Genomic DNA, 26,805 nt, shown 5'->3' on the forward strand with positions numbered 1-26,805 from the left:
TCAGATATTTGAAAATCAAATTAATCTCTTCATTTGTAAAATCTTGAGCACACAAAATAATTATTTAATTCAGGTTTAAGAGATTTTTTTTGGAGACAGAAAAGGAATTGAATTAGTAAATGTCCCTACATTTTATATCTGAACATTTAAAATGGTAGAAAATTGAATTGTAAATGTGGACTACAGTTATTTTATATGTTATAAATGTGTATATACATTTTGAGGGAAAAATTACTTATAAAACAGGTTTCACTTTGAGAATTAAAAATTTTTCTATCTTTATTTTAATATAAAAAGGATTTTTAAACATTTCTATGTATTTTAATTTGTACTATTCTAAATGTTCAAAATATACCTTCAATTTAATGGACTATAACAGGTAAGACTGAAATTCTGATCTCTAAAATGTCTAATTTAAAGGATTAAATGAACTGATTTATTAGTATAGATATTTAAGGCATAGGTATATAGTAGCACCAGCTTCAAACCTTTGTATATAATACCCTAAACAAGAGTGTTGCCTCTTTAGGATGAAAAAGCAGAAGGATTCATCAGTCTGCCTGAATTTAAAATTGATAGAGCCAGTGAGTGCCGCAAGAAATAGTAAGTTGATTTTATTTGGGGCGAGGGAAAGAAAGGAAGGATAGTTTGTTTTTTTTTTTTTAATTTCTAGCTTTTAAATTATAGGTTGCTTGTCTAATGCTTTCAAATTGAGGTAATAAGAAAGTAGTTTTGTGGGCAGAAAATTAAATTTTTCACTCATTTTTGTCATCACGGCAGAAGCATTATATATGTGAACTCAGATTAGATCTGAGGTAATTTTTATCCATAAAAATTGTTTGGTTCTAACTTATTTCCCAATTTGAAATAAATAAATGTACTCTGTTTCCTTTTGCAGTGCATTCAAAGCCTGTCATCCTAAAATCAAAAGCTTTTATTTTGCTGCTGAGCATCTTGATGATATGAACAGGTAAAGTTACTTAAATTTCAAAATACTTAGAAAGTCAGTTAGGCTTAGAATTCTGTTTTCCACATCAATGCCTAGAGAATAATGTCACTGAAGTTTCTAGATCAGTTTAAAATAAAATGGACCCAGCCATAACTCCATGTAGCCATACCTAATTTTAAAGAATGGCATTTTAAAAAGTCAAAATAAACTCATTGACTTTTCGTCAAGTTTACCAAAAATGTGCCAGAATCCATACATAAGCCAAAAAAAAAATCCACTGTAGAAAAAAAAATTTTTTTAAGTCCATTTCAAGAATGGAATGGTCTTCAAATTTATTCCCAAGTGAGGAAAAAAGGATACCCACAAAAAAAGCTGACTTTTCCAAGTGCTGAGTATTTATGACAGAATATCCATCTCAATAATTCAGGCATAGGCGTAGTTGGTATATCTCTCTGTCACCTTTCTTCTATCACTGGACAGGATTGTGCAGCCAAGTGATTAGATGGCACGTGGTTATTTGGTGGCTCTGGGAAAATCTGGATATATATTTTTTCATTATCTACAACATACTGCTTCTTGTTTCCATTTTGGCTCTTATGGGTTTGATCCTTTCTTCCTTTTTCTTTCCTTTCTCCTTTCCGTTTTCTAGATTTGTAGAAATTGGATTTAAGATTCAAAATTTTCCCCTTCACAGGTCTTTAGTAGGCAGTGCATGTTACATATATGATGTGCCAATAGTTAGGAAGACGCAGAATAGCATAGTGGTTAAGAGTATGAACTTTGGAACCAGGCTGTCCAAGTTCCAGATGTCCCACTTAGTAGCTGTGTGACCTTGGATATAGAACTTAACCTCTCTATGTCAGGTATTAACTCTTTTTAAAAAATGGAGATAATAACCATCTCCATCCATAGAACTTTTATGAGGAGCAAATAAGAACACATAAAGGGCTTAGAACAGTACCTGCTAAATTGTAAGTGCTATATAAGTGTTTGCTTTCAATATATATTCCTTTTATATACTTTGGGTTCTCACGCCATATAACTTTCTTTGTATATCTCTAAAGAGTTAGTGTTCAGATATTTGTAAGCACAAAATTTTGCAGCTTCATAAATGTGCTTGAACTTGCTAAATGGACACTTAATATGCTTTTATAAATAATCTTGTTCTTTGACACTTCAGAGTATAGGCGTGATTTTTCCAAACCAAGGATATGAATACAAGGAGAGGGCAAAGAAAGGTGTTGAGAAAACTTAATAAAATCTTTTATAATTTATAGGAGAACTGAGCCTTTCTTTTATTGAAATATAATTGATTAACAATGTTGTGTTAGTTTCTGGTGTACAGCAAAGTGATTGTTTTATATATTTTCTTTTCTTTTCTTTTCCATTATGGTTTATTACAAGATATTGAATATAGTTCCCTGTGCTATAGAGTAGGTCCTTGTTGTTTATCTATTTTATATATAGTAGTGTGTATCTGCTAATCCCAAACTCCTGGTTTATCTGTCCCCCCCTTCCCCTTTGGTAACCATAAGTTTGTTTTCTATGTCTGTGAGTCTGTTTCTGTTTTATAAATAAGCACATTTGTATCATATTTTGGATTCCACATATAAGTGATATCATATGGTATTTGTCTTTCTCTGTCTGACTTACTTCACTTAGTATGGTAATCTCTAGGTCCATCCAAGTTGCTGCAAGTGGCATTATTTCATTCTTTTTTATTACTGAGTAATATTCCATTGTATATATATACCACATCTTTTTTATCCATTCATCTGTTGATGGACACTTAGGTTGCTTCCATGTCTTGGCTATTGTAAATAGTGCTGCTGTGAACATTGGGGTGCATGTATCTTTTCAAATTGTGGTTTTCTCTAGATATATTCCCAGGAGTGGGATTTCTGGATCATATGGTAGCTCTATTTTTAGTTTTTTAAGGAACTTCCATACTGTTTTCTATTGTGGCTGCACCAATCTGCATTTCCACCAAAAGTGTAGGAGGGTTCCCTTTTCTCCACACCCTCTCCAGCATTTATTGCTTGTAGATGTTTTGATGCTGGCCGTTCCTCCTGCTGTGAGGTGATACCTCATTGTAGTTTTGATTTGCATTTCTCTAATAATTAGCGACGTTGAGCATCTTTTCATGTACCTATTGGCCATCTGTATGTCTTCTATGGAGAAATGTCTACTTAGGTCTTCTGCCTATTTTTTGACTAGGTTGTGGGTTTTTTGTTGTTGTTACTGAGTTGTATGAGCTGTTTGTATATTTTGGAAATTAAGCCCTTTGTCAGTCACATCATTTGCAAATATTTTCTCCCATTCCTTAGGTTGTCATTTTGTTTTGTTTATGGTTTCCTTTGCTGTGCAAAAGCTTATACGTTTGATTAGGTCCCATTTGTTTATTTTTGCTTTTATTTCTATTGCCTTAGGAGACTGACCTAAGAAAACATTGCTGGGATTTATGTCAGATAATGTTTTGCCTATGCTCTCTTCTAGGAGTTTTATGCTGTCATATTATATTTAAGTCTTTAAGACATTCTGAGTTTATTTTTGTGTAAGGTGTGAGGGAGTGTTCTAACTTCATTGATTTACATGCAGCTGTCCAGCTTTCCCAACACCACTTGGTGAAGAGACTGTCTTTTCTCCATTATGTATTCTTGCCTCCTTTGTCAAAGATTAGTTGAGCATAGGTGTGTGGGTTTATTTCTGGACTCTCTATTCTGTTCCATTGATCCATATGTCTGTTTTTGTGCCTATACCATGCTGTTTTGATTACTGTCGCTTTGTAGTATTGTCTGAAGTCTGGGAGTGTTATGCCTCCAGCTTTGTTCTTTTTCCTCAGGAATGCTTTGGCAATTCTGGGTCTTTTATGGTTCCATAGAAATTTTAGGATTATTTGTTCTAGTTCTGTGAACTGAGCCTTGTATTTGGTTTCCATAATCTTCTCTTGATTTGCATGTTACCAATCTTGAAATTTCACACTAGCCAATCAGAATTTGGAGAGCTTATTCTCAAAATGAAAATGTTTGTGTACTTGTTGGGGAGGGGTGGTACTCTATTTTGTGTTTTAACTATTTTATAATTCTACTGTTGTAGTTACTCACTATCCATTTTACCACAATTGCGCTCAATGCCCTTAGGATAAATATGAAGGATTTACATCATAACCAAACAGAAAATAAGTGGTATATATAATCATGTCCTCTCCTACAAGATAGATCCACTAGAACACAGTTACTTCCATCCAGGAATTAACATAATTTAATCATTTGTGATACTTGCTAATCAGGGTCTTTTTAGGTGTAGAAAATAGCCTGCTCAAAAATGCATTTTTATGAACTATAAAACCATTCTTGATCTCCATTCTCTACCCTGTGTTAGCAATAACTCAGACGTGTATGATGTCACTAACTCTTCCCTAATACTCCTGTGGATGTATCTGGTTCAGGATATCAGAGAAGAAGCTAAACCAAACCCATATGTTTCATTTTGTTGCCTTTTCTAAGCAATGGGTCAAAGAAAAAAATAAATAAATCTGATCAAGTATGTCATCTCCACATGGTACATTTAAGAGTGCTGTTTTATGTAAGCCTTGCCATGATGTACTACAACCTTCAGAATTAAATTGTCCTGAAATACTGAATCTTTTTTTAAAATTTAAGTATAGTGGACTTTTATTGTTTTGCCTTGCTTTTTATTTTTTGAATAAGCATATTCCTAATGTCTACTTTCAATAGGCAAGTTTATTAAAAATTACTTGTCAGTAGGACGGAAGAGAGTCAGTGCTGGCAATATTCACAGAGGATTAGTGATGGGGAGAGACAGCCTCCAACAACTTTATTTAATAAGCTGATTGTTACATAACAGCAAGATGATCTGGGTGTTGGTTCATTCTATATGTAGTCCTTTGAAGGCATGTACCTAAGCCTTCAAAAGATGATATAGTTATAAATAATTATAATTATATTATAATAATTATAAATAAATGCCTTACCTGGTTATTTCATAATTTCTAAAGTATTATCATATGTATTTTTAAAATGTAGTGCTAGTTTTGACAGGACCTAGTAACTGGAATGAAAAAGCAATCCTTAGATTTAATTTTCTTCTGTAAAATCCGCATGTGTGTATACACATACATATGCACACACATACATATACATATACCCAAATATATATAACTTAGAATATTAAAATCTCACCATCTATTTTTTGAGTAGCTTTAAGTTTGATTGTGAGGTAATCTGCAAAAATACTTTTGAGCACCCTACCACCAATCCATCTGTTCCATCCTCAGAAATGAGCATTGAAACATAAAAAAAACTTTTTTGCCAGCCTGTGTGAAATCTGTGGGAAGAAAACAAAACATCATGTTTCTCAAGTATTCTGAGACTTATTTACTGAATTCACTTGGCCTATGTATTCCTTTTCATGTCAGCACATATGTCCTTATAATTGTCAGGACTCACCAGTTTCTGTTTAGTGTGATTATTTTACATTTCTTCCCTAGTTCTTACTCTTGTTTCCCTCTCAGTACGTTATTCTGTGTCAGCTGTTGACAGCTTCATTGGAACATTCACCATAGGCCCAATCCTCTTATCCTTAAATATTGTCTGTCTCCCTCACTGAAGATACAGGCATCATGAAAACAGATACTTTGTTTCATTTATCTCTCTCTCTATCCTCAGTGCCTAGAACAGTACCTGGCACACATTAATATTTCTTAACTCAATTAATGCATATATATCTGCTGTTCATAATAGCATATAAACACCAAACCATAACTGCAGCAAGTGTTTGGATAAGCATCTTCTAACTGAGGCCTAAGGACAACTTTATCCAAGACAGCAACAACAGTTGTGTAGCATTCAGCCTTTTGTGTCTATACATACAAGTTTATGCATACACTTTGTAAAGAGTTTTTATTGTGGACAGAATTTTTCTTCCTAAAAGTAGTTTAATTTTTAATTGTCTTGTGGAATTTAGGAATCCTGGAGCTCATCCAAGGCAGAAATTATGTCTTATTCATTTTTGGACCCCCAAAACGTAGCTCATTGTTCAGCATACAACAGGCATTTAATAAATGTTGTTGAGCTGAAAAATTAAGAAGCCTCTTTTTAGTTTCTTTATTCATCTCATGAAGACCTCACTGCTCTTAAGACTTCTGATAAAATGAAATTTCAGTGATATATTAAAAAGTAGTAAATATGAAGTACTGAATTAAAATTCAATAACAAGTGTTCCTCTAGTGGTATCAACATCATTTCCACCCAAAAAGCACCAAGCCAGTCTTTCCTAAGAGTGCTAAGATTCACCTTGTAGTACAAATTCAACCCCTTTCTTACTACAAATGACCTATAGACTAGATTTTAATTTTGACCTTTTACTAATGATTAGAGTCATTTTTAAAAGGTTATTTGTCATGAAGTTAACTTCTTGACTTACAGTTTATAATTTTCTGGATCGTGTGTATATATCATGCTACTGAATTCATTTGATCCATTTTTTTTTTCATTTCTGCTCCAGTCCCTTCTTTACTTCCCATAGTTGAGGTGATCATTACATTGTAGGCTTTGTCAAAATAAAGTTGTGCTTTAAGTGACTTATTCTTAAAATTAAAGCTTAAATTTCCATGGATGTGATTTTGTCCATTAGAGAAACAACTTTCCTCCCTCCCTTTTCAAGATATTCTAAGTATCTGATGCACAGTTAACACCACTTGGCATAAATGATGAAACGTATGAGTCACTTCAAAGAAAGTCATCTTCCACTTGACAGGGGAGATAATCTCCTAGGAGAAAAACTTCTCAAACACAGTTTTTTCCTAAAAACGTTTCGATCAGATTATTCCACAACTTAATGATGTTAACTATACTAGTGATTCCAAACATACTCAAGCTAGTTTGGAAGGTTGATTCTTCCTTACTTTCTTATTTGGGAAAATATATGGATCATAGCTCAGGATTGACCAGTGGGAAACTGTCAGGTGAGTTTAAAGATTTTGTGATTTGATAATCTGATGCAGTGTAAACAGTTATCCAGAATAATGAACACAGGGAGTGACCTAGTGGGACAAAAGACGGAGATTGAAATAGTGCTTTGCTTCAGGCAGTTCCCTACATTGGCAATAGCAACTCTACTGAAAGAGGAAAGAACTAAGATTTATTTTTAAATTACTATTGTTCATGGAAATAAATTTTCAAGATCTAAACAGAGGTTAAAATTGTATATGCTCGTTTTGTCTTTGGAAAAACCTAATACCCTTGTATTTAGAGACAAATTTCCAAAGTATACTACTACTGAGATGTGTTTCCCTTTGGATCATTAAACTTAAAGGAGATTCATCAAAACTAATATTTAATAGTAAAACATATTTTGACAGGCAAGGTCTATAATTTTTTCCCTTCTCAGGACAAATTATATCTGATATTGTTTAAATATCTCCAAAGGAGCATTTGTTCTGAAGAAACAGAACAGCAAAAATATTTGGAGTGCTTTTACATTTAGAGCAACAGAATTAATAGGGCTTTGGTCATCTCAAAACCCTTTATGTTACAGATGTTAACAGGTTTGCCCAAGACTTTTCTAGTGAAATAGCATCTTTAGTGTGGGAGCAGTCTGTACTACAGCAAATTATAGCTCATTGAAGACTCCATGTGTTAAGAGTAGCAAAAAAACACACCCTTTATCTAGGATTATTCCATAAATTCTTATACATTTTAAAATAACTATTCCCAAGAAAATAGTTAAGTATAAAGTATAAAAAATTCAGTTGCAATGTTACTGATTTTAATATTTGTTTTTTCAGGTGGCTTAACAGAATTAATATGCTGACTGCAGGATATGCAGAAAGAGAGAGGATTAAGCAAGAACAAGGTAAAGAAATACTTTTTTTTTTACTATTGTGTTACACTTCTTTTTTCTTGCTGTTTTCCTATGCAGTGATTCACTGCCATCACTTGAGAGAAAATGCGTATGTCAGTCTGTGGTTATTTCTCTTCTGTGCACTTTGAATCCAAACCATAGCATCTTATGGGTAAGGTTTAGTAAATTAAACAGGAAATAAACTCAAATTTTTGGAGCAGCTAATGTGGAGCTCATTCCTGTTTGTTGCCATCTTCTTTAGTCTACTTCCTATGGAGGAAAAAAAATCTTAAAGATTAAAAAGCCTAGGGTGGGAGGGAGGGAGATGCAAGAGGGAAGAGATGGGGGGATATATGTATATGTATAGCTGATTCACTTTGTTATAAAGCAGAAACTAACACACCACTGTAAAGCAATTATACTCCAATAAAGATGTTAAAAAAATAAATTAAAAAACCTAGAATTGGTCCTTTATATTGACCCAAGTCAAGGTCCTTGGTGGTGAGTTGTTTTTTCTACTTAGTGATTTCACAGACATTTAAGTGCTCTTTTATGCAAAGAGCTCAGATGAATGATCCCTTCTTCCATAGATTATCTCATTTGCTTGTGTTCTTCAGTTCTGTTACTATGTTAGCTCTGTGATCTTATGGAACTTGCCTTAGTATTGACCTCACATTTATGAAATACAGTATCCTGATGCAAAATTGAAATCTTAACAAAAGTTGTGGTCACCGTTCTAAAAGTAGCTTCAGGGCTTCCCTGGTGGCACAGAGGTTAAGAATCCGCCTGCCAATGCAGGAGACACGGGTTCGAGCCCTGGTCCAGGAAGATCCCACATGCCGCGGAGCAACTAAGCCCGTGCGCCACAACTACTGAGCCTGCGCTCTAGAGCCTTCGAGCCACAACTACTGAAGCCCGCGTGCCTACAGCCCGTGCTCCACAACAAGAGAAGCCACCACAGTGAGAAGCCCGTGCACTGCAACAAAGAGTAGCCCCTGCTCGCCGCAACTAGAGAAAGCCCGCGCACAGCAACGAAGACCCAACGCAGCCATAAATAAATAAATTTATTTAAAAATAAAAGTAGCTTCACATTTCCCAAAGAATGTTTGCTATACATCCCTTGGAAGCATAAATAGTTCTTTGAAAACTTTTGAGACATCCTGAAGTTAAAAGGATTCCACACATTGATACACATATTTCTAGTTGTGTCTCCAGTGGACATAGCCTGTTGGTCAACATGAAGATTCTGAAAACCTACTGTTTCCTCACGGGGAAGACTTTTTAAAACATCTCAAAACTAACGGTTAGAGAGATGTAAAGAAGATAACCAGATTCCAAAACCAATCTTTCAGCAAATATTTAGGTCAGGGGTCAGCAAACTTTCTGTAAAGATCCAAATAGTAAATATTTTAGACTTTGCAGGCCTTAAGGTTTCTGTTGAAACTATTCAACTCTGCTATAGACACATGAAGGGAAGTGGCTGTACTTCAATAAAGCTTTATTTACAGACACTGAGATTGAATTTCATAACATTTTTCACATTTTGAAAAATATTCTTCTTTTGATTTTTTTTATCCACTTAAAATGTAAAAACCATTCTTGATCCACAGGCTGTATAAAAACAGGCAAAGAGCCTCATTTGGCCTGCAGGCCACAGTTTATCAACCCCTGGCTTAGAGCCATGGGGTGAGAGAATGGGGGTGACTAGAGCAGTGAAGGGTGAGGAGATAGGGCAGGAAGATTTCCAAGAAAGAGCAAAATATGGTTACTGCCAATGGGAATTCAGCATCTTATTGAGACTCTAAAAAATTCACACTTGAAATTGCCTAAGAAAAATTAAAGAGCAACATAAAGTAAATGAGTACTAATTTTTGCACCACATGCAACTGATTTAAAAAATTGCTAAGTGGCTGCAAAATTTTTTTAAAAACCTGAGAAGGAGGCAGGATTAATGAGGAAATACTTGGAGAAAGTAATCAGTGAGGCTGATATAAAGTTAGCGGTGAAGAGGCGGAGAAGGTATTTTGTTAAATATTAAAGTGTTTCTGAATAAGGCCTTCAGCTAACACTCTAATTGTATTAAGGTGAAATAAGCACCCATCCTGCCTGAAATTACATTGAAATCTAGTAGAAAAGATACTCTTAGTACAATATGGAAAGTGAAACATGGGAAAGTACAAACCAAATTCCATGGGAATGAGGCTGGAGAGATTCCTTCTAGGAGGGAAATGGGAAAAAAAACATTATGTGGACTCATTATCTGAACTGGTTCTCGCAGGATGAGAAGTAATAAAATAAAACATTCCTGGGAGTGGAAATAGCATGAGTACTTCCACAAATAACATGGAAACCATCTCTATCAAATCACTGTGCACAGGCAAATCCCGGCCAGGACTATGAAGTGTCAGGCCAGTTATTGTCACATTTCTTCATTGTTAAAAGTTTATTCTCCACTTTCATACTTCTACTTAATTTATAGGCCTACAATTATAGTAAGGGAGCTAAATACACAAACACACACACACACACACCAGCCTTCCTTTTCAAATTACTTTAAAAAGCATGAAAACTGTTCTTTAAAAGTGCATATAGATTTATTTCTCAGTTTTTTAAGATGCAAGAATTAGAAGTGTGGGCAATGTGCCAATAGGAGAATGAATCTTGAAAAAAGTCAGTTTGCATGAATAAGGAACCTTGGGTTTTCAGGCTTCTGTATTTTATCACTCGACATTGCTTTGAAGCTGAGCACGGCCTTGATTTTAGTGGATTTCCTTTGTACTTGGCATTATATAACCAAATTTCATTATGGATGAAAGAACTGGTAAGTCATATTGCACATGCACGTTCCAAAAAATACTCATTCCATGGATTCATGCTGCCGTAGTCTGTCATGTGAGTATTTATTTTAGTGCCTACTGGAACGTGGTTGACAATCATAGGTAGAAGCTAATAGTTACAGTTCAGGTCTCTACAACCAGAATCTCTGAAATAATTTAGATTTCCACCTAGAGTATACATTCATCAGGTACTCTAACATAGGTCAGAAACATATTAGACTTCCTACCTTATGCAGGATTAGGTCTTACGTATTCTATATAGACAACTACTGGATGCATGTGTCTGTTCCACACTTCTATAGAATTGTTTGACATCTAAGTACCATTCTCAGTAGTGAAGTTAAACTTGATACAAAATATAGCTCTTTGAGAACTGGGAATATTTCAGAAAGATGCAGAGGAATAACTGCCAAACACTGTTTCTATTTAAATACTCAGTACAGCTTGGAAGTGACTCTTTCATTGACTTAAATAAAAGTTTAGTGAATTGCTGTCTTTAACTACAGAAGTATAAAGGATATGGGGTTCTTTTTCATTATGCATTGTTTTACTTAGAGAAAACAGGGTTACACTAAATTCTGCCAAGATCATAATTTAGCTAATTGTCTGCTAATCATTTTTCTATATTTTTCCAGCTTCAAATCAGACATTCATGACACATTATTTTCAATCACACACGAGGTCTTTGTAAAGCTTTAATTACATAAAAGTGAATGAAATACATTGTATTTCTTTGATAGTTCTAGATGAAAAAGTCAATTTCAAATTATCCTTTTGTATCAACATGAGAAATAAAGTAGAAATTTTCCTCTTCTATTGATGGCACTGTTTATTCATGATTAGTTACTTGTAAAATTGAATATCACTGCAAGAGACATTAAAAGTATCCATTTATTTTGTGCTAAATAGAGAGCTAAGAAAAATAAATTAATTTGCTCTTAGAATGAAAATCAGACTGGTTTCAGCCTCTGGGCAGCAGTGTGCCTGTAATTTTCCACACAAACCCAAAATGCCTAAATTTTCTGTGTAGCCTCTTCCCTGGCATTGCTCTCTCAAAGACACACAGCTTAGTGTGTGAAATGAAGTTAATTTGCAAAGTGGTATTTCAGCCTTTTCTTAGGCAACCCAAGAAAACTTTGGTTTGATGGTGTTTTTTCTTTAATAAACCAAGAATTACATCAAATAAAGGATTAGAATTCTTCCTAATTTAGCGGGGGTTGCGGTGCGGGGTGGGGGGGCTGAGGAGAGAGAGAATCTCCTAAATCTGTCACTTGTAATGATAGCTATAGGGATCTTGATAAAATGGTGATCATCTCCTTCTCAGTGTGCTCATAGGACCCCTTGAGGTGCTAACTCCTTGAGACCCAAGGTCTCAGTGCAAAGGTGAAGGGGGAGCTCAGCACAGGTGCCATAGTTTCTGGAAATAGTGGGAAGGGTAAGAGCAGAATGATCTTCACAAGCCTACTGCTTGGGAGCAGGGTGAGGGGGTGCTTAGTACCTCCACCTCCAGCAATAATTTCCCAGTAGTATTTCAGGCTCCCACAAAACTACCCAACTGAGGCCCCAGAGCTCCAGAATTCACTTTTCATTGCTGGAACTTGCTACAAGAAAAAACTAATGTCTAAGAAGATGAACACTAGGCATTTATCTCCTGTGTGATCTGGGTCAGACTGTCCTGGCATGCTACCTACAAATCCACCCAATATTAGGGATCTTAATATTTATTGAGTGCTTTCAAGATGCAAAGCGCTTGAATATATGTTACCTTAGTAGCCCACTCACACAACTCTGAAAGGTGGTTATTATTAGCCCCCTTTTACAGATGACAAAACAGACTCAAAGAGATTAAGTAACCATCACAAGAGCACAGAAATGGTAATTGGTACAGCCAAGCACTGAACCTACATCTGCGCGAGTATATAGTTCATGCTTTTCCCACCAGTGTTTACTGGGTCCGTTTCTGGGCAACTACATCAATTCATATTTGAGGGGGAGACTTAGTATGCTGCCCATCACTGGTGTGACCCAATGTAAAAACCAGATCTCAAATTTAAGTTAACTAGTGTTTGCTTATCCTTTACTCAAAGGGAATAATTAAAGTAGGAATTGGATTTTCAGAGACCTTGTATTTTGAGGCCTGAATATAATAATCTCTATTGCTAAAGAATTTTGAGCAGCAGGAGGAGGGGGGCTTGAAGGATCATGAATATATGTCACATTAAATTCTCCCGCTAAGTCGTACAAAGAGTCCCAGTGACTTGGCCCTTCGAGGCTTAGAGCAAGGCAATTTCTTAGTTCAAGCCGCAGTTCTACTACTTTCTATTTGGCATATTATAGTAAGTACTCAGTAAATGTTAGCTGTACTTATTAATAAGCACCACAAGGAAAATATATAAAAATATTACAATATGGGAATTCCTGGGTGGATAAGGGTACCTGTAAAAATATGTGCCATGATTTTTCACCTACATCTGAATATTAGTTAAGGTTCTTTTGTGATTTAGATTTTCATAAGAATAAGGAAACTTTTGTTTTAATAACTTTTCTTTTATCATTTGAAATTCATATGGATAATACTTCTAGGTTTTTCCTTGTAAATCACATAAAGAATTAACCCAGCAGTTACAGGGTGGTTGAGATATTGGTAGAACAGATTCTGATGATTGGCCTTTGTGCTGTATTTTACTTACTTGACTAATGTATCTCTCGGAGTTTTTCCCCTTCCCTCTTGCCTGAGGTCTGCCAAGTCAGTTTGTCTAGAGGCTTACATTTTCTACCCTTTTAAGTAGTTCTAGAAGTTTGGAACTTAGAGCCCACATCAGCAGATTTGCCCTTTTGCGTTTGGCAAGAATCAGGGTTTGCCATGTGTTTCCAAGCAGGGGTGGGAGTATGGTGTTATAGAGATTCATGTCAGCATGACTCTGGAAACAGCGACTGTTAGATAACCAGTGAACTGAAGCCACAGAAGAGGATTGAGAACATTATGTTTGAAGCTGTTTATACCTGTAGAGATCTACAGCAACCTATGTATTTCTTTTTTTTTTTTTCAACCTATGTATTTCTTCTTAGAGTGTTCATCTTTAGGATAAAATGATACACCTTTAAGAGGCATCATGTGATATCATTCATTAATTGAAGCTTTAAGTAATTTGGTCTGGAATCTAAAATACCCTAAACCTTATTTGACTTATGCAGTGTCTTTGTCTTAACTCCTTCTCTTTTTTTTGACGATGACAACAACAGAGCAAAATTTAATTTGTAGTGTTTGCCAATTTCCATGGTATAAATACTCCCACCACGGCTGATTCTGAACTCCCAATGCAATATCAACCGTTGGCAAAATTCCCGAAAATTTAATAATCAGCCTTCTCAGGCTGTGACAAGTCAGCTCCAGCACCCCACTGGAGGCATATTGCCCTACCTAAAATTGTGGCTATGTGTAATTGCTTGCTTTAAAAGGAGGTTGGAATTAGGTGATTGTACTCTTCCTTCCTCCTCAAAACCCAACTGAAAATAAAAGTTGGTGGGCCTGGAGTAGCGAGTGCTGGGGAGCAGGGTGTCAGAATGGAATTTAAACTTCCTTTTGTTAGCTGGTAGTGTGTGTTCCTGAAAATATGGCTAGAAACTTTTAATGGGATGTTGATGTATCCATGTGTGTGAATTTTCAGATTACTGGAGTGAGAGTGACAAGGAAGAAGCAGATACTCCATCAACACCCAAACAGGACAGCCCTCCACCCCCCTACGATACATACCCACGGCCTCCCTCCGTAAGTTGCCAGTAGGAATATACTCAATATAGCATCAGATTCTTTGACCTGAGACATCCCCTTTGTATGTTAAAAAACATTATGTAGTTAATTACATGTCAGACCTTGGTGTTTTTAGGGGGAAAGAAAACAGGGAGTCTAAAAGCAATAAGGGAAAAAAATTTTAAGTATACAAAGAATATTTAATCAGGAGAAGCAGTCACCACAGATTCCACACTAGTAAATATCTTACCAGTTTTATTAAGAAAACATACCATTTGTGTCAGAGTAGCCTTCATGAAAATATCAACAACAAAAAAAAGTCTTCTTAGAAAAAGATATATAAATTGACCTTATCTGTTCTACACTAACAAAGTTAATTCCTATGTCCTTTAGAAGCAATTGTAAACATTTATATTATATCTGTATTGAACATGTTTTGGCATGTAGCTTTTCAGGCAGCCATGGGGTCTGGTTTAATGTATATGTGTTTATGTGGTGCTCTTCTTCTTAAGACTTCTTAAACCTGTGTAAATTATTCTGTGTATAGACTGTACCTTGATCTTTACAACTGTCCTGGTTTGTTTCATGCCCATTTCCCATCAGAATTACCGAAAGAGTCTCAATGTTGTCACATTTTAGGCAATACATTGCATGGTCACAGTACCATAAGAGTCAATTCTGCCTATCTTGAGACTGAGTCTTCCAAATAGGAAATGGAAGCTGGATTTAAGTGACAATAGCAGCCACCTAATTCTACCTCCGTATTACTCCAGGGGATTTTTAACAAGAAGGGTGCTATGCAAGATGTTCATATAATTCTAGGCCACTTCTCAAGCTTGGCTGTGCATGAGAATCACCTCTGGAATGTTTTAGAAATGCAGATGCTCAGGCCTCATCCAGAGATATTAAATCAGAATATTTGGGACTGCAAACAGCTCACTGGACTGGACTGTGAACTTTTTGAGAACAGGAACCCCGTTCTATTCATCTGTACATCCCTATGGCCTGGCACAGCACTGGTACTTATTTATTAAGTGCTCAATAAATATTTCTGAAATGAATGAATGAATACTTTTGGCTAAGGACTAAAAGGGAAGTCACATTTTTAATTGAAATGTTTGATGACAGTATCTCTTACCTAAGGGAAAAAGGAGAAAAGTAGACAGAAATGCAGAATTGTTCCTCTCCATATACACATTTCCTTAATAGATGCTGCAGTGTACCAAGTGCAACAGACAAATGAAATAATGAAGTCAGTAACAAGGTATAGTTTATATCATATTTTCCCTCTTTCCCTAAAACATCAGGGTCTAAATAGTTCCTTTAAAATATTTGTAAACGTGGGAGAAAGGGAAACTGCAGCTTGACCAAACCGCTCTTTAATCATAGCAACTTGTGAATTTCAAGAAGGAAACTACTCACATTGTGATTAACATGTGGGAAGAAAAACTGGCTGCCCACAGAAGATGCCACTTAACTTCTCCTTTACCCAGAGGGGAAGGTGTACTTTCACCTTAGTCGGGCTTTTCCTGGCCACAACCTCAGCCTCAATCGTAATGATCACATCTAACAAATCTGGCTCCTCCTGCCTGGAAGGGGCCTGGGCTGGTCTGCTAGCCCCCAGAGCTAGAGTAAGGCTTGTCCCGGTAGGGGTGCCTGCAAGTCTTTTATAGCATTCACTTGATGCCTGTCCTTTTTCTTGGTTGTGCTTTGTGCTGTAACATATATTCCCAAACTTTAAATTCCAAGGAGAAGAATATTCCATTTTTCTTTTGTGTTTATGTGCTCTGAAGTGGCTATGCTCAAGGCAAATGCTAATTCCCATCAGGGTGTAATCTCATCCTTCCTACATTTTTAACTCTCTAGAAAGTGCCACAGAACTGACAAGACTATAAGAAAGCTTATCCTTGACACTCTAGGAGGAGACATTCACCTATGAAGAAGAGGAAGGCCTGTGTCCGATTAGAGGCACCTTGTTTTCACATCCAAAATCCTGTCTCCTTGCTCTCATCCCCAGACTCCATAAAATCTGGAAATACGAATTTGGCAACAATTCTTCAGGATTTTGAATGCATAGAGATTTCAAAACTTAGGATTTTTTTTTCTTTTTAGTTGCTAAATATTTCTTACATAGGCACTCACGTTGCCTTATACTTTGTTGTAAAAGTTTGCACTAGTATGTCACATTTTTCACGAGAGCCCAGCGTAGCTATATTTCAATACATCCACGTTTCAGTCTCTTAAAGTGTCAGCTGGGGCCTGACTTTGAGATGGTGGAAATCAAATGTGTTCCTTGGTGACAGGCATGGTCTGCTATTTCTGTGGAGACTGATCAGAGGCTCCTTTCCACAGATGAGTTGTGCCAGTCCTTATGTGGAAGCGAAACACAGCCGGCTCTCCTCGACAGAGACCTCTCAGTCGCAGTCCTCCCATGAGGAGTTTCGCCAGGAACTGACTGGGAGCAGTGTGGTGTCCCCCATTCGCAAGACAGCCAGTCAGCGCCGCTCCTGGCAGGATTTAATCGAGACGCCCCTGACGAGCTCAGGGTTACACTATCTTCAGACTCTGCCCCTGGAGGATTCCGTCTTCTCTGACTCCGCGGCCATCTCCCCAGAGCACAGGCGGCAGTCCACCCTTCCAACTCAGAAGTGCCACCTACAGGATCACTATGGGCCGTACCCCTTAGCCGAGAGCGAGAGGATGCAAGTGTTAAATGGAAACGGGGGCAAGCCTCGAAGTTTTACTCTGCCTCGAGATAGCGGGTTCAACCACTGCTGTCTGAACGCGCCGGTTAGTGCCTGTGACCCGCAGGATGACGTGCAGCCCACAGAGGTGGAGGAAGAGGAGGAGGAGGAGGAGGAGGAAGGGGAGGCAGCAGGGGAAAACATAGGAGACAAAAGTAAGTATGCTGATGGAGATTCTCAGCCTGTATACACACATTCCTAACCTTTTCAGACTTCTTATTTTAAGAAAATAGAATTTTGTTTCCCTTTTTTCTTAAAATAATGGTTTTGCTGCATAGGAAGTCAGGTATCCCTTGGTGTCCCACTTTCAGAACTTGAGTAAATTGGGGGAAAAAAAGATGAGTAATGAAGCCTACATCCCAGGACACCCACAGCTAGAGCAAATAATTTTTTTTTTTTTGGCCCATCTGCCTTTTAAGGTTGATGGCATTCATTTGTTTTTCTTCCTCCTCTTATCCACTTTCTTCTCACTTGCATGCATCATCCCTTTGGTCCACAGTTGTTGCCCCCTGAGTTTGGGTTAAGAAGCTATAAATGCTTCAAGCAGGGTGTTAGCAGAACCTTGGTTGAATAAGTAAGTGAATACACATACACACACTCACACATACGTACATATAAAACTTCCCTTTTCACCATGAGAAGATTGAAAGGAAAAATCCAAAAGAATTTTTCGAAGAAGAAATTTTACATAGCATTTCTATCAACTTCAAATAGCAGAATCTGTTTCTAGAAACCAATTTGCCAAAAGCATCCATTTACTTTCTTGGTACGTATGTTGATTGCAAAGCTCAATTTATGTGAATCAACTCTTGAGAGAGACAAGTCATTAAGTAACCCTCTGATTGGCATTAAAAGAATATGTTTACTAGTTATCAAGTTATTTATCCAACATGCCATACCAAGCTTCTGTTTATAACTAATGTGATATACCAGTCCAGAAACCCAGGCTAGTTTAAGAGAAAGGCTATAACTCAGTTATTTTACTTAGAAAGAAAATCTAGTTCTGGCTATAAGACTTGAATATAAAATACCCCAAAAAATAGTATAGAAGAAATAGTATGAAATCTCTTTATTCAAAATGAAGTATGGGCCAATTAGTGCAGATGACCCAAGCTGGTGCTGATGAAACCACAGTTACTGCTTTGGTCCCACTAGGGCATTAGACTTCTCTTTTTAAAGGATACAAACAGACTGTATTCTTCAGCCCATTTCACACAGTATGGAGACTTTGATTACAGGGTATATTAGTGTAAGTTCTTCTTTACAACTGGAAAAACAACTCAAAGCTCACAGGCTACCAGCAGGTCAGAAGCCTCATGTCAATTTGAAGCTTGGCTCATTTAAAATGAGGGTTACTTTGGAGATAATCGACAAGAAAATACAGTGGACCTTTTCTACTATCAAAATATGAGTTGCTTATAATAAAATTCATATGTTAAAGCAGTTTCCATGTAAAGTATATTTTAGCCATAATCTCCATGAGGAGCCTTATAAAAGGTATACTGTTGGTTCAGGAAAGGTGATGACCTGCCACGCCCTCACAACATTCACGTCTATTAGAAATTATAGAAGAGTCTTGTGGAGGAAAGATCTAGGAACCCTGTTAGGCCTCTGTAGGAGTTCTGGCAAGCACGATAATATATTTTTAATATTAAGATGATTAGTATAAGTTGTTTCCTAAAACTTAACTAAGGATGCATTAGAAACCTCCTTTCCACTGTTGTCCAGGTGCTGCACAACTGCTACAACTAAGTATGTGAGGTTTATTCAGCATTCTACAAACGCATTGGGGAAAATACTTCATCTCTGCCATTTTAAAATAAATTGTGTTGAAATTAGGCACAACCCTCTGAAATAGAGAATCCTGTTCACAACACATTCCATCATTGCCACGGGTACAAGTCTTTGAGGCTGTCTTTTTCAACTGGCTAGATACTTAGCAGTTCCTCCTGGGCGTTGTGTAGGGAGGACTAGAATGGAGAATACGTGCCCTAGGACCTGAAAGGCAAACCTAGCCCTGGGCTCACCCTTCCTTCAGGCTCCACTAGCCCACAGAGCATCCCTAGTTAGATGGCGTTCGATTATTTTTTTCTTCTAGTGTCTGTTTTTTGCTGTTTTGTTGATTGGATGTATTTTTAGCCATACAGATGTACTCCCAAGTTGGTGGGTTTTTCCTTTAGGTTCCCAAATGAGTCAAGTGGGCAGTTATTCAATACTTTCCATCTTTTTCAGCAGGCTCTCTCTTTGTGGAATGATTGCGATAAGGCAGAACCACCCTAGGAAGTGTGTCGGTAAACTTGGTATTATTGCACATTCTGTCTTTGCGGTTCGATATCGTGGGGTAGTTCGCGTTATTTCAGTCGGATCTGTTTCACTAAAGGTGGCCTTGCACTACCTTGCAGGGCCCCATTTCTTTCTGGGTATTTTTCTATAATCTTGCCACTTGATGTCTCAGTGTCCTTTAAACCATTCTCAACAGGGCAGTACGTTTCATGCTTGCCTGGAAGATGCTTCTTAACTTAATGGAGTACATGTTCGCCTTCCCAATGATGGTTTTTCTGCATTACTGTTTCTAATATTTAGGAGTGTGCAATTTGATGAGCACCTCCTTTGGGAAATATCAGCTCTAAAATCAGTGTTTTCAAAAGAATCTTCAAGGTCTAGTTAAGGAGTGTCTTGTTCATGACTGCCCTGAGTCGGCCATTAGGAGTAAGTATTCCAGGCTGCTTATTCAAATCAAGCTGTTTGGTGTTCTGTCAGTAGGGTCAAAATTATACATGGGAAAGAAGCACACTTACAGCGTGCCCTCCGCCCGGAGCTCCCACTGTGCTACCGCTCCGATCAGCAGGCTCCCGTGCTTGTTAGAATCAAAGACCAGCAGTGGTGTGTTACTAACTGTCCTGCTCGAGGCCAGCATGCACTGTGACCTACTAAAGTGAATTTGCACTAATCAAGTACAGACCTGCAGAGCAAATAAGTTTCACGTCCCTAGCTCCAAACATTTTTCTCAGTTTGCCAAGAAATTAAAAATACGAAGTGCCAGGCAAGTGAGCAGAAGGAGCCATGGGAGAAAATATGAAAATATAGCTTATCTTCAGCTTTAAGGGTGAAGAATTACGTCACCAACCAAACCCCTTTCGTGATCTATATTATATAGTGCTTATGAGTTTACAGAGCAATCTAAGAAGCAAGATGTACCTAAATCTGTGACCTAGATGTTTTTTCATTTTCTTCGTACAGGTGGAATTTGGCCCTGCTTCTGAGGTGTAAATGTAGTCTTCTTTAGAGCATACTTCAATCTCCGTTCTCATGGTTGAACTACCTTTTGTCTTATTTTGAAATTCAGTTCTTTAACTGAGTCATACTGTGATTTTTCTGAGGCTGAACTCTTTTTAGTCTAAAGTGGATGATACTAAAAGTACACAGATGAGACCTGTTGTGTTTTCCTTTGACAGAAAAGTCAGCTTGAATATTAATTATCCTGACCTACTTCACTGGCATTTGGGAGAAGACAACTAATTTCCTATTATCCCAATTAGCAGTTTCGAAGCTGCCTGAGGTATAGGCCTTATAATACCTCAGTGAAATTAAATTATAAATTGTGTCAGCCTATGCAGCTTTCAAGGAGTATCAATCATAAAAGTGTGGGACAAAATATAAAGATATTATATTTATTCTTTATTCAGAAATCATCTGCCATAACACTAAAATACGGTTTTGGTTAATGCAGCTTGAAGTCTGCTTCTAATAGTTCTCTTTCCTTTGCCATACTAGGCAGTTTTAGATGATGTTTTTGAAAGCTTTATCCCCTAATCCTGCTGATTTCCCTCTTGGCAGTTAAAAGAGTCCTCTTTTCTAGCCATGTATTCTTGGTGCCACCATGTACTCAATGAAGTTATAATGTGCTCTTTTTCATTGCCTTAGGGATAACCTATCAGCATTCTTACTTAATTTACACATTTATTAGCTTGGTCTTAGAAATCTAAAGCAAAACCTAGGGTTTTTTTTTTTTTTTAGGGGGCTGAGGGTGGGGAAGATAAAACGTTACCTAGTAGCTACAGTACATACCAGGTTATCTGGCTAAGATATTTACTGATGCTTTCAAAATGAAATCTGCCAAGAAATGTATTTTAAATTTATTTTTTTAAATCTAACATCCATTGCACACCATCGGTAACTTAAGAGCTGTACAAAATGTGCACCTCAGTGCCCTAATATCTTAAATTATATAGGCAGAGAGCCTAGATAATGACTACCAATATCGTGCAGAAGAAGATAGATTAATCTTCTTCAGTCATTTTAAGGGTCTTAGAGTAATTTCCTGAAGAGTTTCTAAAAGCCATGAGTTTTATTTTTAAGAACATTCAGGTAGGAAGTATGTGGGCCAGGGGAAGATATTCCCCGAATATGGAATTGTGTTAAAGGAAAAAAAGGAGCAAGCTGAAAATAAAGAAAAATGTTGCAGCACTTTTTACTGTTTTATTTATTGTCTAGATAAATTATGTTCAAGCACAAAGAGTTTGGAAGAGCATAATCATCAATAATATCTTAAATTATAGTTCAGGTCTAAAGGGAATAGATGGAAAAGATATACAAGCAATGTGAATAAAAAGACATGCACCAAAAAGTCAGAGAAAGAATAGTAGAGAACCTTAAATATGTCACTTTTGTGAAGTTTAAGGGCACCATTCTTCGCTGGTTATGTAACAAGTATATATTAAAAAAAAAAAAAGGAAAAATCTAGAAAGCAGTAAACAAATATTCTCTTAATACTGTATTGTCTGATTTTGAAGAAAGGTTGTTAGGGAGACAGAAAACACTAAAGACTGGATATAAAGTAGAATGTAGCTATAATTTCAATATTGGTTACAGGTTGTATTTTTAATCACACCTCCCTTGCTTTTTGTCTTAAATAATGAGGAAAAGCTAATTATCTAACTTACTGAAAGTTCAGAGGTGGGGTTGTTCTGGAGTAAATGTCATGGCTCTGCAGTGTCAGGACTCAGTTAACTTTTCTGTAATGCCAGCAGCTCTGAGCATCACTTCTCATAAGATAGCATCCAAAGGAGCCAAAGACCAGGCCGTATTCTTATTCCTTTTTGTAAAGTCAAAACTTCCTGGATCCTTCTGGCAGACTTGGCCCTAGATTTCATTGGCCAAGGCTGCATCATATGCCCCTGCCTAAACAGCAAGGGAAATGGAATGATTATGAGTTTAGACTAACCTTGATTTGTTATTAAGATCATGAAGAAAAGGAGGATACCAGACTGCCTATCATTACTATGTACATGAGCCTCTCTACTATTATGTATGTTATATCCTCAAATATATTTGTTCCAGTAATGTTTCACTCTTTCAGTGTGTATATGCAAACATACACCCCAGATCACATCATTTAAAAGTCTTGGCCCTAACGAAATGTTAGATAACAAAAGGGGGGTATATATTATATAACCCTGAAAATATAGCAAGTTAGATATAATTATTGTTGACCTTTGAAATGAATAAGCATGTTTTCCTATAAACACTAAGTGATCAGAGGTTAGAATACAGCCTCTGGAGACATTCCTCAGATCACATCCTTGCTTTGTCACTCTACCACTTCCAAGTGGTATGACTGATCAAATTATTTAACACCTCTAGACCTCAATTGCTTCGTTGTTAAATGATGTGGTAACAGTACCTACCTTTTGAGGTTGTGTGAGGATCAAATGAGGTAATGCCAGAAAGCCCTTAGTTTCCATTTCTGACACTGTAAGTCTATCCAATAAATGTTTTATAATTATGTAATTTATGTAGATTTCATACAGATTTGGATTTAAGCAAAAAGGGCAATTACAATACTTAAATAGTGAATTAGTCCTGGCAAACCTCACTAAATAACACTTACCTGACTACATGACCTAACTTTGTTCAGCTCCAGCTACTGAGTTGAACCATATGAATTGAGGTTTTTGTAGCTCAAAATGATGAAATATCAGCAATTTTGTATATTTCAACACAATATATTAGCTGTGCTCTAGGAGCTAAAATAGAAATGTCCCTCATTTCACATTATTATCACTCACTCTTCCTTTCCTTTTTGACTTTAGACATTTGGGAACTCAAAAGAAACTTTGTATTCCAAATAGTAATAACCTTCTCATATATATTTATTGAAATATGTATTTATAGACCTTGCCACTCAGGTTCAGATATTTTCCCCTTGGAGAATTCTACCCTAACAACCTGGTCTGACCTAGATGCCCCTTCTCCCGCCTACCCCACCACTATTCATCCTTGAGTATGTTACCCTGTTTTATAATCTTCGCAGCTTTACAATTTGTGTATAATATCAAATATTGTTTGCTGATTTATTTTCCATTTCCACTCACCAGAGTATACGTTTCTTAAGAACAGGGATTTTATTCCTGTCTTGTATACCCAGTGCCTAAAACATTATATGGCCCATAGTAGGCCAGGCACTACTGGATGAATGAGTCAGTGAGTGAATGAATAGTAGCTAAACCCTTTTATCACTTATTCTTTTCCATTTTATTATATAGTAGTTAAAGCTAAAGTTATTTTTTATTCATTGTGTGACATAAAGTCAAAACATGGCAAAATTCTTTATTTGGGGTATTTTGTAAAGGGGAGGACAGGACTGCATGTGTTCAGCATATCCTCTTCATGCTGGGTACCACAGAGCTAGGATACTAATAACTAGAATCACTGATCTTTGTATTATGGCTCATTTATAGTCACTTTCTCTATGCTGAAACCATTTTCTTACTGTTCTATTCCCATTTCAAAGATGAAGGCCACAGAATATGACATGTGAGATAAGCAATTCATTGTTAGAAACTGGATCTTCCAGCACCCCTAGGCAGTTGATTTTCCTACCAAAATCTGCTGCCAATAGAAGGAAGTCTGGCTCCCTCAGAAGTCACTCATCACCTAGCTTCATCCTGATTCATTTGTAAAACGTGTTGAAATTGCAACTTGTACTTTAACGAATAACCAATAGCCCGCATCAGCCAGGAAAATGTTCTCAGAAGTTTTATGATAAGTAATGAAGCCAGATTCAATTGGCAAAAGAATGAATTCTAGATGCTACAGTCATACCAGCAGAAGATGTGGACAGATAAGAGTTAAAGCTCACATAAAAGGATGACAACCCCTCACCAGTATAGGTAAGACAAGTTATGATTTACAGTTTGTTTTACCAAGAAATATGATTAGATTCAGCCATACTGCTACTTGTTACTATTTTCACACATCAAAAAGGCAAACCACTTCCTTCAGATCAGTGGTAGCACATAGTCAGTTTCTCAGCAGAGTTTGTTCTAGCTCATTTTATGAGAACCTGTTCTAAGTTTAGACTCCTTTTACCTTGGTCACCCTTGCCAGAGAAAGCTGAAGGTCACAAATGCCTCCTTTTTTTCCCTCTACATATGAAGTCTACCTCCTGTGGTTACCAACTACTGGAAGATAGTAGGTTAAAAACATAATAGGAATGTACCATAAAACATGCCTTGGAAGTTTTTAAACTTCCCTACATGTTTTTCTTTTATTGTTTAATTGAAAAGTAGTAACTTGCTTGTTGCTAAATAAACAAACTAATTAATTAATTAAAAAACAGTGATGACTGATGAACATAGATGCAAAAATCCTCAACAAAATACTAGCAAACAGAATCCAACAGCACATTAAAAGGATCATACACCATGATCAAGTGGGGTTTATCCCAGGAATGCAAGGATTCTTCAATATACGCAAATCAATCAATGTGATACACCATATTAACAAATTGAAGGAGAAAAACCATATGATCATCTCAATAGATGCAGAGAAAGCTTTCGACAAAATTCAACACCCATTTATGATAAAAGCCCTGCAGAAAGTAGGCATAGAGGGAACTTTCCTCAACATAATAAAGGCCATATATGACAGACCCACAGCCAACATTGTCCTCAATGGTGAAAAACTGAAACCATTTCCACTAAGATCAGGAACAAGACAAGGTTGCCCACTCTCACCACTATTATTCAACATAGTTTTGGAAGTGTTAGCCACAGCAATCAGAGAAGACAAAGAGATAAAAGGAATCCAAATCGGAAAAGAAGAAGTAAAGCTGTCACTATTTGCAGATGACATGATACTATACATAGAGAATCCTAAAGATGCTACCAGAAAACTCCTAGAGCTAATCAATGAATTTGGTAAAGTAGCAGGATACAAAATTAATGCTCAGAAATCTCTTGCATTTCTATACACTAATGACGAAAAATCTGAAAGTGAAATTAAGAAAACACTCCCGTTTACCATTGCAACAAAAAGAATAAAATATCTAGGAATAAACCTACCTAAGGAGACAAAAGACCTGTATGCAGAAAATTATAAGACACTGATGAAAGAAATTAAAGATGATACAAATAGATGGAGAGATATACCATGTTCCTGGATTGGAAGAATCAACATTGTGAAAATGGCTCTACTACCCAAAGCAATCTACAGATTCAATGCAATCCCTATCAAACTACCACTGGCATTTTTCACAGAACTAGAACAAAAAATTTCACAATTTGTATGGAAACACAAAAGACCCCGAATAGCCAAAGCAATCTTGAGAACGAAAAATGGAGCTGGGGGAATCAGGCTCCCTGACTTCAGACTATATTACAAAGCTACAGTAATCAAGACAGTTTGGTACTGGCACAAAAACAGAAATATAGATCAATGGAACAGGATAGAAAGCCCAGAGATAAACCCACGCACATATGGTCACCTTATCTTTGATAAAGGAGGCAAGCATATACAGTGGAGAAAAGACAGCCTCTTCAATAAATGGTGCTGGGAAAATTGGGCAGATACATGTAAAAGTATGAAATTAGAACACTCCCTGACACCATGCACAAAAATAAACTCAAAAGGGATTAAAGACCTAAGTGTAAGGCCAGACACTATCAAACTCTTAGAGGAAAACATAGGCAGAACACTCTATGACATTCATCACAGCAAGATTCTTTTTGACCCAGCTCCCAGAGAAATGGAAATAAGAACACAAATAAACAAATGGGACCTAATGAAACTTCAAAGCTTTTGCACAGCAAAGGAAACCATAAACAAGACCAAAAGACAACCATCAGAATGGGAGAAAATATTTGCAAATGAAGCAACTGACAAAGGATTAATCTCCAAGATTTACAAGCAGCTCATGCAGCTCAATAACAAAAAAACGAACAACCCAATCCAAAAATGGGCAGAAGACCTAAATAGACATTTCTCCAAAGAAGATATACAGATTGCCAACAGACACATGAAAGGATGCTCAACATCATTAATCATTAGAGAAATGCAAATCAAAACTACAATGAGATATCATCTCACACCGGTCAGAATGGCCATCATCAAAAAATCTAGAAACAATAAATGCTGGAGAGGGTGTGGAGGAAAGGGAACCCTCTTGCACTGTTGGTGGGAATGTAAATTGATACAGCCACTCTGGAGAACAGTATGGAGGTTCCTTAAAAAACTACAAATAGAACTACCATACGACCCAGCAATCCCACTACTGGGCATATACCCTGAGAAAACCATAGTTCAAAAAGAGTCATGTACCAAAATGTTCATTGCAGCTCTATTTACAATAGCCAGGACATGGAAGCAACCGAAGTGTCC

The 26,805-nt window shown here is 36.8% G+C and overlaps 1 protein-coding gene across 4 annotated transcripts in view; it reads left to right on the top strand.

The window, feature by feature from the left end:
• CNKSR2 (connector enhancer of kinase suppressor of Ras 2) overlaps positions 1-26,805 on the top strand; it is a 263,595-nt gene that overhangs the window by 203,732 nt on the left and 33,058 nt on the right. For all 4 annotated transcript variants that reach the window (XM_059911674.1, XM_059911675.1, XM_059911672.1 and 1 more), the window contains 5 exons: positions 530-603; positions 899-970; positions 7,758-7,825; positions 14,319-14,419; positions 16,754-17,300. In XM_059911674.1, coding sequence (XP_059767657.1) covers positions 530-603; positions 899-970; positions 7,758-7,825; positions 14,319-14,419; positions 16,754-17,300 — 862 coding nt within the window. The remainder of the gene's footprint in view (positions 1-529; positions 604-898; positions 971-7,757; positions 7,826-14,318; positions 14,420-16,753; positions 17,301-26,805) is intronic.

Source organism: Balaenoptera ricei, chromosome X (assembly GCF_028023285.1).
Source record: "Balaenoptera ricei isolate mBalRic1 chromosome X, mBalRic1.hap2, whole genome shotgun sequence".
Classification (NCBI taxonomy): Eukaryota; Metazoa; Chordata; class Mammalia; order Artiodactyla; family Balaenopteridae; genus Balaenoptera; species Balaenoptera ricei.